Source organism: Lygodium microphyllum, chromosome 30 (genome assembly GCF_053477565.2).
Source record: "Lygodium microphyllum isolate KBCC chromosome 30, Lygodium_microphyllum_v1.1.10, whole genome shotgun sequence".
Taxonomy (NCBI): domain Eukaryota; kingdom Viridiplantae; phylum Streptophyta; class Polypodiopsida; order Schizaeales; family Lygodiaceae; genus Lygodium; species Lygodium microphyllum.
In genome coordinates this window covers 52,466,393-52,480,740 of record NC_141164.1, presented here as the reverse complement: position 1 = coordinate 52,480,740, position 14,348 = coordinate 52,466,393, and the positions used below count along the sequence as shown (strand labels likewise).

The 14,348-nt window shown below is 40.2% G+C and overlaps 1 protein-coding gene across 1 annotated transcript; it reads right to left on the bottom strand.

Moving 5' to 3' along the window:
• Positions 1-753: 753 nt before the first annotated feature.
• On the bottom strand, positions 754-14,112 carry LOC148009846 (uncharacterized). Its single transcript, XM_087672458.1, has 3 exons — positions 13,857-14,112; positions 4,022-4,127; positions 754-3,904 (listed from the first exon to the last, which is right to left on the bottom strand). Exon 3 carries the CDS (start codon positions 3,899-3,901, stop codon positions 1,319-1,321), a length of 2,583 nt encoding a protein of 860 aa, XP_087528584.1. The 5' UTR covers positions 3,902-3,904; positions 4,022-4,127; positions 13,857-14,112; the 3' UTR covers positions 754-1,318.
• Positions 14,113-14,348: the final 236 nt, after the last annotated feature.

Genomic DNA, 14,348 nt, shown 5'->3' with positions numbered 1-14,348 from the left:
TCTGCACAGCATGAGACTGAAAACGCAGCTGTCAATGGCTGACAGGATGATGTCAGGCTGAAAACCTGTGTTATTACTCTTGTGAACCCCTGATGTGACTGAAAGAGTGTCGAAGTGAAGCTGTTATCAAGGCAGCAATCACCTGTGTTTGGGGCTAGAGCAGTTAATCAGCAGCCTGAAGCTGGCAATGGAGAGCTGGGTGCTGAAAGAAATTATGCCAAATGCACAATGATGGCTGAATGGTATGAACTGTGGCTGTTCCCCTGGCAGCCGATTGCACAATGACGGCTGAATGGGACAAGGTGTTGTTGTTCCCCCTGACCCCTTTCATCGGGTTTTGTGGGACTTTTGTCCTGCCACACTCAAATAAAAGAACAAATTTTCCTTATTGGAGCTGGTGCTGAATACACAATGATGGCTGAATGGTATGAAGTGTAGCAGTTCCCCCTGACAGCTGATTGGAATAAACTGTGGCTATTCTCCCTGACCCATTTTATAGAGTCCTGCCAAGCTCAGATGAAAGAAACAAATTTTCTTTATGGGGGATCTATGAGAACTGAATAAATTGGTAAATAATGGAGAAATTAAGTAAGGCCTAGTTTTTCTCATTGCTTAACATACATGGTGCTAATGGAGCTTGCCATCACCGAGATTGCTTAGGACACCTTCAAATTTGTTTATGGGCGCAACCGTCAAGAATACTTTTGATGAGGCCACTGGGGCTTTGCAAGAAACTATATGCAGTTCCATTGGTTATTCAATATGTAGGAGACTCAAACATGCTCAAAAAGCTCAGGTAAAATAAGCAAGAAAAGGAGGCTGATATACAGTTTAGCACTGAGAAATCATCCCTTCTCCAGGCCTGACAAGAAGCTGAGCAGCTGAAGAAGCTACAGTTACAATGGGAGAGAGTGTAGCCCAACCTGGAAACGGATACGCCAGAAGTGCAGCTCGCAAGCCATGGAGATAAGGAACATGAATGAGTCAATGGCCAGTAGGTCAGCAAGCCACAATCATGAGAAACATTGGAAAAATCATGCTAGATGGGCAGTCCTGACAACTTTCACAGACTGTCATTATCTACGAGTGCATTAATGTTGTGTGGGTCATGGGTGGCACATATCATGCACAGCCTAAATTTACCCTATTTCATAAAGATGATAAGAATCGGATCAATGCTGCATGATTTGAAATGCAATGTAAATGCTCTGCAATATGCAGAGATATTATGTATGAATTTGAGTCTATTCTTTTTACTGCTGGTTTTTGTGAGCAGACTTTACATCTGAGCTATACATAATGACGATAGCAATAGATGTCACGAACTTGTTTTCTTAGACAAATATGTTCCTATTCTTACAAGAAGAGCTCTCTTCTTCTTTTTCTTGGTGGAAAACAATGGAAATTCTGCACTTTCATCTTCCTCTTCTTCAGGTGGAGAAGAAGATATAGTCCCATAGCTTAATTGTCGTGAAGATTCATGTTGAGCTTTAGCATCTAATGAAATCAAAGGACTCAAGTTGCAAGTGCTAGGTCCTATGTCCCAAGCTTTCAAGACTTGCTCTCCTTTACTAGCAAGTCTTTGTACTTCAGCCTCTAGAGCAAGTTTCTCCTGTTGTGCACTCTCATATTGCTGGAGAGCATCCTGTTCTGAAACCTTGATAGCTGCAATCTCCAACGTTGCTAACTGAAGGCTGTTAGATAGCTTTTCATTCATGAATCTAAGTGAATCAAGCTCAGCCTGTAGGGATGCGCTCGCCTCTTCTGCTTCATGCATCTTTTGTTTCCAGGTGCCATACTCATCCTGTGTGATGGTAATGCCTGACTCAGATCCAGATTCCCCCACTATCTCCCATGACTCTGCAGACCCTTTACATTTTCCTTGAGTTGGAGTATCTCCCAGTTGCAGTTCTATTTTTCTCATATCTTCGTCAAGCTGCACAATCTTGATAGTTGCCACTTCAGCTTCTTCTCTTGTATACCTGGCTTGGTCTTGTTCTGCCAATGTGGCTTCCCTAGCCACAGCAAGAGCCTTGGATGATATCTCCTGTTCTTTCTTAGCATGCAATGTGTCTTGTTTTGCCACAGCAAGGGCTTTGCATGCTCTCTCCTGTCCTTTCTTGGCATGCTTCATTTCACTTTTTGCTCTAAGCGCTTCTGCCTTAGCAGCTGCAGCCTCTGTCCTAGCACTTGCCAGTTCACCTCTTGTCACTTCAAGATTTTGTTCAATTTGTTGAGCAGCTTCTCGAGCAGCTACCAAGGCTCCAGTTAATATAAGCACTTGATCTTCCGCCAATGATGCATCAATATGTACACCTCTATTTAGTTCATTTTCTGCTGTAGAGACTTGGCTTCTGTGTGACCATTCTGTAATGGGTTCAGGGGCATACTGTGCAGCCATGTCCCTGGCTAGCTGAAGTTTGTCAATTGCCACTTGAAGATCTGTTTGTGCCCTTTGGGCATCATGTTGAGCTAACTCCAAAGTCTTCCTCAAAGATACGACTCCTTCTCTTGCTGCTTCAGCTTTCATTGACTGTTTTTGAGCTTCCGTATTGGCTCTAGAGATGTGTTGTTGTAAGGAATGGGCTTCTGTCTTTGCCTCTGCAAGTAAAGTTGTAAAATCCATTTTAAAGTCACTACATTGGTCTTTCATAAGATTACTTTCTAAACCATCAGCAGCTTCATAAAATTTTGCTGCTGAAGCAGCAACTTCAGCCTGTGCACTCGTTCCCTTTACCCAGAGCTCCAGTAACTGTGCTTGAATGCCTTCTAACTTCATTTCTATAGAGGAGAGGGTTGCAGTTAGAGTTGCAACTTCCACTAATGCCATATTCCAATTTTGTCGTGTTTTCTCAAGCTCCACATAAACTGACGCCAATAAAGAGACTGCCTTTGACTTGGCCATTTCGGAGACATGAAGCTCGCATGACATATTCTCAAGTTTGGAGTTTGCATCCTTTGCAGCCTGTGCCTGCTGATATTCTGCTTCCTTGGCATCAGCAAGCTGTCGTTTAAGGCTATCAAGCATGCTATTGGTCTTGACTAGCTCCAATGCCTTGATTTTGAATTCAGAAAGTTCTGTTTTTAGCCGCTCTACTTCACTCTTTAACTGGCGTGATTCCTCAGTTTCATATTTTAACTCAGCTTCTTTCATAGCCACCATAATAGCTCCCTCTTGGAAAGCATGTTGACAAATAGCTGTAACCTCTGCAAGAGCAGCTTTTGTAACAGAGAGCTCTTTGGAAAGTTCATCAACTGTTTTATTTGCTAGGCAAAAAGATGCCTTTGTTTCTGCAAGCTCAGCAGATAAACATTCTGCTTGCTTGACTGCATTTTTAGCTGCTTTTTGTGCTTCTGAAGCTGTTCTTAGGGCTTCATCTTTTGCATTTATAGCAGCTGCAAATTCAGTTTCCAAACGTTCATATGCATCTTTCACACTCTGCAAAGCAGATATTTCAGCATCATGCTGTTGTTTCATTGCTTCCATATCAGCTTGCCAATCAGCAGATAGACACTCTGCTTGCTTGACTGCATTTTTAGCTACTTCTGAAGCTGTTTTTAGGGCTTCTTCCTTTGCATTTATAGCAGCTGCAAATTCAGTTTTCAAGCCTTCATATGCATCTTTCACACTCTGCAAAGCAGATATTTCAGCATCATGCTGTTGTTTCATTGCTTCCATATCAGCTTGCCAATCTTCCGCTGCCATAAAGCTTGCATGCTCGACCTTGCTTGCCCATAATCGGTCTTTCATTGAGATTTCAACTGCCTTTTTGAGCTTGAAATTCAGTTCATCAACAAGCTGCCTCATAGAAGCTAGTTCTCTCAAAGCTTCCAAGTATGCATTCTCCATGTTAGCTAATTGTCCCTTTGTCTTTACTAGCTCTTCAGTCGAACTTGACATTTTCTGCAGACATAAGTCAGTAGAATTGCAGCCATTAGCAGCTGCTTACAATGGAAAAATACTGAAGACACACAAATACCTGTAAATAACAAGATTATATGAATAACACTGCATCAATACCTCCAGTGTTGTGATTCCAAGAATGATTAGGGAAGCTGGAAGGTCTTTCTGGTCAGCTTGGGCAACACCTCAATGCCTTGAGTTCACCTGTTCTTGACCCTCAACACTAGTAATTTTGAAGAGACCTAGTCAGTGCTCTGTGTGTGTGTGTGTGTGTGTGTGTGTGTGTGTGTGTGTGTGTGCACACGTGCACACATGCACATGTGCATGTGTGCATGTGCGTGTATAAAGAAACAGCAGTGCTTGTAGTGGAGATAACAAAGTGTACAACAAACACTAGCAATAAATGAACTAAGAAACACAAAGCACGAATGAAAGATAAATATAGTCCAATAATGATACAATGGCCTTAGGCCTCTATCTCAACTCTCTAGGACCAAGGCTGAGGGGAGCCAAGGAGTCAATGACACTAGAGTGGCTCAAGATGACTGCATTGTCCCCATTAATGAAGGGCAGTAGCACCTATGAAAGGGTTGTGGAGTGAGCAAAATGCAATCCTCCCGGTAGTACAATGCTGAGGGAGACTCCCGACAATAGAAGGAATGACAGGCAACAATGGAGGGAGCGAAACGTTGTCCTCCAAGCAGCAAGATGTCAATGATGAATCCAAATAGTAAATTGCATAGTTTGCTGGCTGAAAGGCAGCCTCATGAACAACAGGAAGAGCAGATCATGATGATGTCAGCTGACAGCCCTCAAGACCAGCAGAATGCAAGCTTCATCAGCAAAAACACAAGCTGCACCTCTCATATTCATTGTGGAAAGGGCCAAGTCACATTCTTGAATCTTGTAGGACAAGTGACTACACAAGGAGAAGCAAGGAAACCAAAGATTCAATTAGCGAAAGCTTCTCGAATCGCTAAAGGTTTAAGAAAAGGCTCATCTGTATACCTAATCAAATTAAATAAGACTGAACAGGATAAAAAAGCCGAAGATGAACCGTCGCAGCTTAGGGAATATGTTGACGTATTTCCTAAAGAATTAACTAAACTTCCACCACAGAGAGAAGTGGACCACGAAATCAAGCTAGTACCAAGAGTTGCACCAATTGCAAAGCGACCATATCAAATGTCCATTTCAGAAGCCATAGAACTAAATGAATAACTCAAATAGCTCTTAGATCAGGGATACATTAGACCTAGTAACTCACCTTGGGGAGCTCCGATGTTATTTCAGAAAAAGAAGGATGGGACTCTCCGTCTCTGTATTGATTATTGAGGGCTAAATCAAGTAACGATCAAGAATAAGTATCCGATGAACTACTTGATCGACTACAAGGAGCGAAGATTTTCTCCAAAATTGATCTCAGATCAGGGTATTAATTATCATAATGTCATTTGGATTAACAAACACCCCTGCTACCTTCAATAGATTAATGCAAGATATATTCAAACCTTATGATTTCGTCCTTGTATTCATTGGCGATATCTTAACATATTCCAAGGATGAAGGAAGTCACGAGTCACAACTACGGATAGTTCTTGAGACGATGCGAACTCACAAGCTGTATGCTAAGAAGAAGAAGTGTGCGTTCTTCAAGAAGCAAATCAAGTATTTAGGGTTTATAGTTTCAACAGAGGGAATTTCAGTAGATCCGATCGAGGTCAAGGATGTAAAAGATTGGCCGCCTCCAACCAATATAAGTGAAGTTCATAGCTTTTTGGGCTTAACAGGATGGTATCGGATCTTTATCAAGAATTATACTTTGATTGCTACACCCCTCACCAACTTACTCAAGAAGCAAGTTGCCATTAAATGGACCCAAGTTGAACAGTCTAGCTTTGACAAGCTCAAGCTAAGCTTAGTCACAACCCCGATCCTCAAACTACCCGATCTTGGCAAAGAATTCGAAGTGGTGACTAATGAGAGCTCTCTTGCTTTGGGATGCGTATTCATGTAGGAAGGACATCCAGTAGCATATTCCTCCAGAAAATTGAAGACTCACGAGAGAAATTATGCTACTCATGACATGGAATTGCTTGCAATTATCCACGCTCTTAAGTTATGGAGACATTATCTGCTTGGGAAGAATTTCTCACTGATAATCAACCATAAAAGTCTTAAATGGATCTTCACTCAACCAGATCTAAATATGAGGCAACGTCGGTGGATCGAAGTCTTGCAAGAGTATAATTTTGAGATCAAATATAGACCAAGCAAGAGAATGCAATTGCAGATGCTTTAAGCCGCAAATCATTTCTCAATACACTTATCTCACAAGAACCTCCTAGAGCTCAAACACTAACTACAATGATATTAATGCCTAGCAATCCCATCATCGAGCTAGCCAAGGAGAAGGCGAATGAATAATGATCCCAAATATCAACAAATGTTGAAGGCAATTCAGAATAAAGAACGAAATTCTAAGCCTAAGACAAAGTATCTTAACTTCTCTGTTGACGAAGGACTTGTCTACTTCAGGACAAGATTATGTATTCCTTCAAGTCAAGAACTTAAGAAGAAGATACTATGGGAAGCTCATGATTCTCCATTTTCAAGACATCTTGGCTATGCCAAAACTCTCAATGCAATTAGGAAAAGCTATCATTGGGAGAAGCTAAAAAGTGACGTACTTAAATACGTAACCGAATGATTGAGTTGCCAACGAATAAAAGCCGAACAAGTTAAGCTGCCAAGAACTTGAGAAGAAGATACTATGGAAAGCTCATGATTTCCCATTTTCAAGACATCTTGGCTATGCCAAAACTCTCAATGCAATTAGGAAAAGCTATCATTGGGAGAAGCTCAAAAGTGACATACTTAAATACGTTACCAGATGCTTGAGTTGCCAATGCAAACTGCCAAGAAAGCTACAACCACTTGACATTCCTCAGACAAAATGGGAATTCATTAGTATGGATTTTGTAGTTGGATTACCCTCTGTTCAAGGAGAATACAACTCGATCATGGTAATTGTGGACATGTTGACTAAGGTTACCCACCTTATTCTGATCAAAACCAGCTACAAGGCCTCAAATATTGCCAGGTTATTTGTCAAAGAAATCTTTACACTTCATGGACTGCCAAAGAGAATTATCAACAATCGTGATTCTCTATTCACTTCATATTTTTGGAAGGGATTATTTGAGACAAAGAGACATCATTCTATTCAACCCAAGGAAGGAAATACGTAGAAGGTCTCTCATCCTCTTCTACTCTAATCCGAGAAGAGAAGACACTAAAGAACTTTATTCTATTCTATCAATCTAGTTAGAAGTCGTACCTCTACTCTCATCCCTATTCCATCTACTAGATAGAGAAGTATTGCTCTCCACAAGGCAAGAAGAACCATCCACAAGGCCTACATCATTGAATCCTGCAATAACCATCATCATCATCATCGAGAGTCTTACATCCTTGCTAACCGGTATTACTGTTGTGTTCTTCTTCTACGAATCATATTTCTATTATGGCTCCGAAGAAAAAGGATTCAAAAGCGGAAATCGCGAATAACCCTACTAACGTGGAAACAACAGTTGGAGTTACGAGCACGAGAGTCATTAACGGAGTTACGGGCACAAATAACAACGCTTTACCAAATTCGATACCACATGTTTTTTTCCTAAAAATTTCTACCCGAATTCAATAGAAATAAGATAAGTCTCTTAAGAAATATTGCGATCTTAGAGCATTCACTTGGTAAATTATTAGAACATCTTATAGGCTAGAAACTGTTAGAAAAACTACGAAATTCTAGAACTCAAGAGAAATCATGAGGAATTTTTCAAGATGGATTTATTAAGAACAAACCCCAAAGAAATTAGTCAAGTATATAGTTTAATCTAGAAGCTTTGATAGAAGATTTTAAGACCGGAAATATCTCTAAGTTAAAAAAACTGACTTAAGGCAAAGAAACTTGGTTACAATAATAAACCTTAAACTGGGAAGTTAGAGACCCCAAAATCTAGATACCCTTCGTTAAATTCCAAGGGGAAGAGTTCATTATGTGAAATTCAAATATCGATTGCTCCTAGACTAATCATCACTTGAAAGTTACATGATTGATTGAAGTCATAACTACTTGAAAACATCAATCTTGTTTGTGATTTTCTAGATTAGATCCTGATTAAATTAAGTATTGAAACACATATAAATTGAGGAGCCCTATACCTCCCCCAAGGATAGGTACTGATCCCCATACCAAAAGGGGATGTTTTTACCGCCACGGAAACATGGACTAACTCCGATGGCGAGAGGTCTCCCAACAGGGATCGCATTAAGTAGGAGGTAGTTAGGGTGCCAGGGGGCTCTTGCTAGTAAATCGTTTATGTACCTAGGAACTACTTGGTCCCCTGTATGGCCCAAGTTCTACTTGGGACACCTAAAAACGCTAGCTATAGGTGGATTTGATCTTGGTGACGTGCAAATGCACCGGATGAGGCAACACGTGAAATTGTAATTTTTCTCCTGTATGGGCGGGAGAATACACATTATGAAACATAATCAATGAATTTGTTTTATTCTGATTGTATGTCCGTGAGTAAATTACGCAAACGAACAACTGTGCATAAAAGGATTCTTTTTAATTAATGAAGCTATTTTTATATGTTTCACGTAATGTGGTAGATAATTAGATAACTAAGAACCTCCGTAAAGGAAAGTGGATGGATGGATTCCCGATGAATCGAGTCCTATGGCAGAGTGGTCTCGGTTAGCCAAGAGGTTTTTCCAAAAACAAACGCTTGGAAGAAACTCTAGGAAGGACCGATTCGCTGACTTACCTAGGGTTTGGTCTCAGAATCCAAACTGTAAATTATCTTAGGGGAAAGATACGGCGGCTATGCCAGAGCACTGCGAGGGATTTCATAAATCCTTAGTCTACTACTGGAAAAAAGCGTTGTACTCCATGAACCAAGGGTAATGGCAGTCGCTCCTTCCGGACAAGAAGCCTCTCGAAAGACATCTCTGGATGTGAGCTAGTTGTTGATAGGTGATTGTTAGGTCAATTAGGAACCTTCAGATTGGTCCTCCGTGGGTAACGGCAGAATGCTTCCCCTGCGGGGTAGACCTAGGGTTATAGAGCCGAACAAAATCCGATCATTCTGGTTAGAGTACGGATAGCGACGGCTGAAAGGTAAACTCTAGGCGACTACTAAAACGTTACTCATCGAATAATAAAGGCGAGTACATTACACAATCTAATACTTTGGAAAAAGGACTCTACACGTTTTGGTATTTCTTGAATTTCTTGGAATCATATTTGTACGTCTAAAAGAATAGAGAGAGCAATTTTAGATGTGGAGACACACATTATAGCACTCAGATGGTCTTTGTTTGAACCCATATATGTCACTCAGTAACCTTAGGTTTTCATAGCAAGATTCTTTTTGGAATTCAAGACTATTTTGCATGGCAATATCCAAATTCAAGACTCATGATGGCATGTTATCAATGTTGATCAACATGTGAACCTTACAGGGACCTCACAACTAATGTTGGCAAGACTGAAGGGCTTGTAGCACAAGACCCCTATGTATAGAAGCTTCTAGATAATGACATCATTGATGACATGGACATTGTTGACATAAACGATGACATGTGTAATATTGATCCAACCAATCCTCTAGAACCTTCTAAAGATTCACCTAGAACCTTCTTAACATGTTCTAGAACTTTCTTGAATCTTCTAGAAGTTTCTAAAAGATAGTTTCTTAGTGTCCATGACACAAGGCTACCCAATGGATTCTCCATGCCAAGAGGAGAAGATTAGCTACTATCCACACTCCATTCATATTGTCAGCTCATATTCCATGGCTAAAACTTGCAATTTTTACAGCAAAGGAGAAGATCAGTTGTCTCTAAACAAAGGAGCACCAAATACCCAAGATTAGCTTTCTAAATCAGTAATCAACTGCTCCTAGAACTTTCTTGAATCTTCTAGAAGTTTCTAAAAGATAGTTTCTTAGTGTCCATGACACAAGGCTACCCAATGGATTCTCCATGCCAAGAGGAGAAGATTAGCTACTATCCACACTCCATTCATATTGTCAGCTCATATTCCATGGCTAAAACTTGCAATTTTTACAGCAAAGGAGAAGATCAGTTGTCTCTAAACAAAGGAGCACCAAATACCCAAGATTAGCTTTCTAAATCAGTAATCAACTGCTCCTTAATAAGATCTCATATTTTTATTAAGGACTAATTAATGACTTGGTCATTAGTCATAAGTAAGGTTCTCACTAGACTAAACTTAAGCTCAAGGCCTGCTTTATAGCTTAAGTACCCTAAGTGAGTTGTTTATTAGGTGAAACTTTCAATGTAACTTAGTTCTAAGGTGCAAACTTTCAATTTAATGAAAGTTTCACATTGCACCCTATTACTTTTGCCTTACTCTTGTAACACATAGCCTATACACTTATCCACTGTATGCTCGGTGTCAAATCCTACTACCAATGCAATGGTCACCATGCTCAGACCTAGGGGTACCAAAATTAAAGTTTGATTTGATTAAAAATATTCTAGTGACATATCATCATACCCATTCAAACTATTGTAATTGTCTTTTGCAATCTCTTCAAAGTAAAATACACTATTAGGGCTAACATCAGTGTCTTTGACTCCCCTAGCTCACCTCATTCCCAATCCTCTAAGATATGGAGGTTCCAGGCCCATTGAATTATATTCAACATATAGCTTGATTTATACATTTATTCATTCATCACTCTAATTTGTCTTCATCTTGGATTCTACTATTCAAAATGTTTGTCATACACCGTTCTCTCTCTCTCTCTCTCTCTCTCTCTCCCCCCTCCCAAAAATTTCTTTACAAGGTTGTGTGCTGCTAAAGTTAGAGTCGGATGATGCCAAAAACAATAGGACTATATGGATCTTCAACTTGAGCAACCAACCTCCATTCCAAGTAAGGATACTAGAAAATGAGAAAAAAGCTATGTTTGGGTCCCAATGATGAGTAAAATCTATGTTTCGGCTGGTTGCAGCAAATGTTGTGTATTGGTGCCAAGTTGCTATATGCAAGGTTGGAATAGTGGCATGGACAACTAGATGCAGCCACCAAGCAGGCTGCAACAAAGGCTATGTTTTGGTAGTTAAAAGTAGTGTAATGGTTTGTAGCAATAGTCATGTATGGCAGCAACTTCCTTTTGATGTCTACAACGGTCATCATAATGTAGATGATGACATGGCAATGGCAAGGCTAGTCACTAGTAGGTAGAGTAATCATGGTAGCAACTGGGACAATCACAAATGGCTGGCACCTGGTGTGTAGAGGCTGGTCGCAAGCAGGTAGAATGGTGATAATGATGATGACATTAGATTAATAAGGAGGATGAAGATTGATTTCCCACTTCGCCACCTTTTATAAGGTCTAGGCAAGATTTATCCTACTCAAACTAGAACTTTGGAAGATACTTTAAATTGGCACTTTTTGGGGCTGCTTTAAGAAGATAGATATGGCCACTACTTTTGATCATTTCTATTGGACTTTTAAGGGCTGTTTTAAGGAGATAAATATGGCCATGAAATTTTCATTAATTAAAATCATTTATGGCCTAATTTAGTGTTTCTTAATAGTAATAGCCACTAGGTTTTATTGTGCAAGGCTTGGAGCAACAAGTCTCTACTTGTTGAAAGCTTTGTGGCATAGCTTTTTTCATACGTTACCATAAGGCATACACATACTAGTATGGAAGTATGGAATAAGTATGGTTCACTGCCCCTAGGTGAACCATATGTGACCTTTAAATTTTCCATACTTTTTAAAAATAAGGATATATAATTTACATACTAGAATGATATAATCTAAAGTTAAAACTTAAGTTTAAACCATGAACATTGAAAAGATCGAAAGTTCAAACATTAGAGACAAGGTGACAACAAAAACAAACAAAAAAGTACGGAATTATGGGGAGGAAAAGACAACCAGCACTTTTTTTTCCTTTTTTGCTAGGGCAAAATATGTTAATTTTTTCATATGTTTTCCATACAATACGTTTACAAACGTTTGGTATTTTAAACATACACATATGGAAAAAAGAACTATGCTTTGTGGGCTGAAGCAAGCACCTTGAGCTTGGTATTAGAGGATTAATAGTTACTTTCTTCAGCATGATTTTCAAGCTCTAATTGTGAACCCAATCTCTACTTGCAAGCGGGGTCATATTCGAGGCTTACACGATCCTCTATGTTGATAGAGAACTTGTTGCATCAAACTAGGTATTTCAGCTACCTCCAAAGATCTTCGTTTCACAACAACATAATGCAATTAAGTTTTTAGCCTTTCATAAGGCTCATTCCCACTTTGTTCCTTCACTCAAGTTCTTTTTGGCTTTTCATAAGGCTCATTGCTACTTTGTTCTTTCAATCAAGTTCTTTTCAGCTTTTCATAAGGCACATTACCACTTTGTTCCTTCACTCAAGCATCATGATTGAAGTTTTTCGAAAGGCTCAAGGTTACTACCTGCTATAGCTAGGTCACTAATTTTTCCTCATTGATACCCGACCAAATGTTTCTATGACAATGGCTATCTTCATTGCTTTTATGCATAGAGCTCCCCCATTTCATTGGTACGCAGCTTTACAGCTTCTCTGAAACTTGTAGGCCAACCATACTTATAGCAACTTATAGGATCATGTATGGAGAGCAAGTCACTTTGACAGGTTGGACCATGCAGCTTGGCCAAGTGATGTTGATACCTGCACAACTCCACACTCGTTTTGCTTCTGTCTTGTGTTGAGTGCTGTTTCATAGAATTAAAAGAAGCAGCACAGGCTTAGTGTAGGGTTGCTGGTATGGCTGCCCAAGAGGTGGTGCTATTGAGGATATTGTTTGCATAGGTTGGCTTTTCACAATGGCTGTTGAAGTGCAACAAGCAAAGCAACTTGATTATTACCAAGATCCAATGCTCAGACGAAGGAAATAGAGATCTCTTACAACTGCATTCTTGACAAGGACCCAAAGATTGCCTACTGTCCTGCATTGAAAATGTGTTAACAAAGGCTCTTTCACACGTGGACTCCTTAGGCATCCAAGCACACCCAAGATCTAAGACCGTTGTAATATTCTGCTTGTACCTCCTCATAACTCATGAGTGGGGGACACAAGAGCTATGTCCATTTAGGCATTAATTGGATGCTTTGGTCATGGGCTAATTGGAGCTAACCCGTTTGGTCTTTCTCATGAGGCATCCATTTTTTTTCCAGTTTGTGCCTATGTACAGGCAACTGGTCATCATGGCAACTCACTTAAGTTTATACAACGGAAGCAGCCTTCTAGACCAAGTGATTATGCTAATGAAAGTGATGCACGAGTACACTCAATGTTGTATTCGTCTCTTTGGAAAAGCCTATCTACGTCAATGCTGGGAAAGTCGGAGGGAAAAGAGGAGACTGTGTCTGGCTTCCGTATCAAATAAAGTCATAACGCAAAGAATTTTCACTGCGAGAAAGGGTTTTCACAGAAAGGATGCTTGTGCAACAGCTAAATGCTCTGGCACAAAAGCAACAATGTTCTACCCTTTCATGGAAAACTAAGTCTAGGCCAACTGAAGGAATGAGAAGAAGCCTGGAACCGAGGAACCATGGACTGGTAAGTGTTACAAGAGACCGTTTATCTGGACAAAAGCATGGAATCATCAACTTGTTCAGTATTTAAGAGACCGTTTTGTCTGGTAGCATGGCATAATTAAGTGGGCAATCAAAACCCACATAACATAGGTCAATCATTTCTGATTATATCTAAACACCTATGGTTACAGAATTTCCTTTGAGTGGAAAATCCAAAATACAGGGTGTACTAATTGCAGAGAAGTGAGAAAAAGAATCATGGCGAACTGTGCTAACCAAGGACTGGAAAAACAGGAAAGGGAGAAATTATTACCTGGAACAAGAAGAAGAAGAAGATCATAATAATCTGCGTCGGGTTTCTTTGATGATCATGTCCAAAAATTTCAAAGCAACGACTCGTCTCTCTCTTTTTTCTGTGTGTGGGTTGGGCCGGGGGTCTCTGTGTGTGTGTGTGTGTGTGTGTGTGTGTGTGTGTTTCCTCTGTTCCTTGAATGACAGTACGAGAAATTGCAGCACAAAGTCGTAGCCCTGCCATATGTACGGATTGCGACCGGCTAGCACCGGTCACGCCACCGGCTGTCCCGGTCTCTCTCAGCAAGGGAGTCAGGGGAATTACAAGAATCTTTGCTTTTGGCCAAATCTTGGTGGGTGCCCACTAAGGCCTACCTCTCCCTTTAACCTTATTACACGTATATCGATCATCCCCACGTTGAAAAAACTCTGAAGGAGTCCTAGGAATATGGCCCCTCATCAGTCCTACCTTTTTCTCTTTGCCCCCATTCTTCAGCATTTCACATTGTCATTG

Bases quoted from the DNA above. Each gene is read 5' to 3' on its own strand.
- LOC148009846 (XM_087672458.1), bottom strand. From the start codon at position 3,901: ATGTCAAGTTCGACTGAAGAGCTAGTAAAGACAAAGGGACAATTAGCT.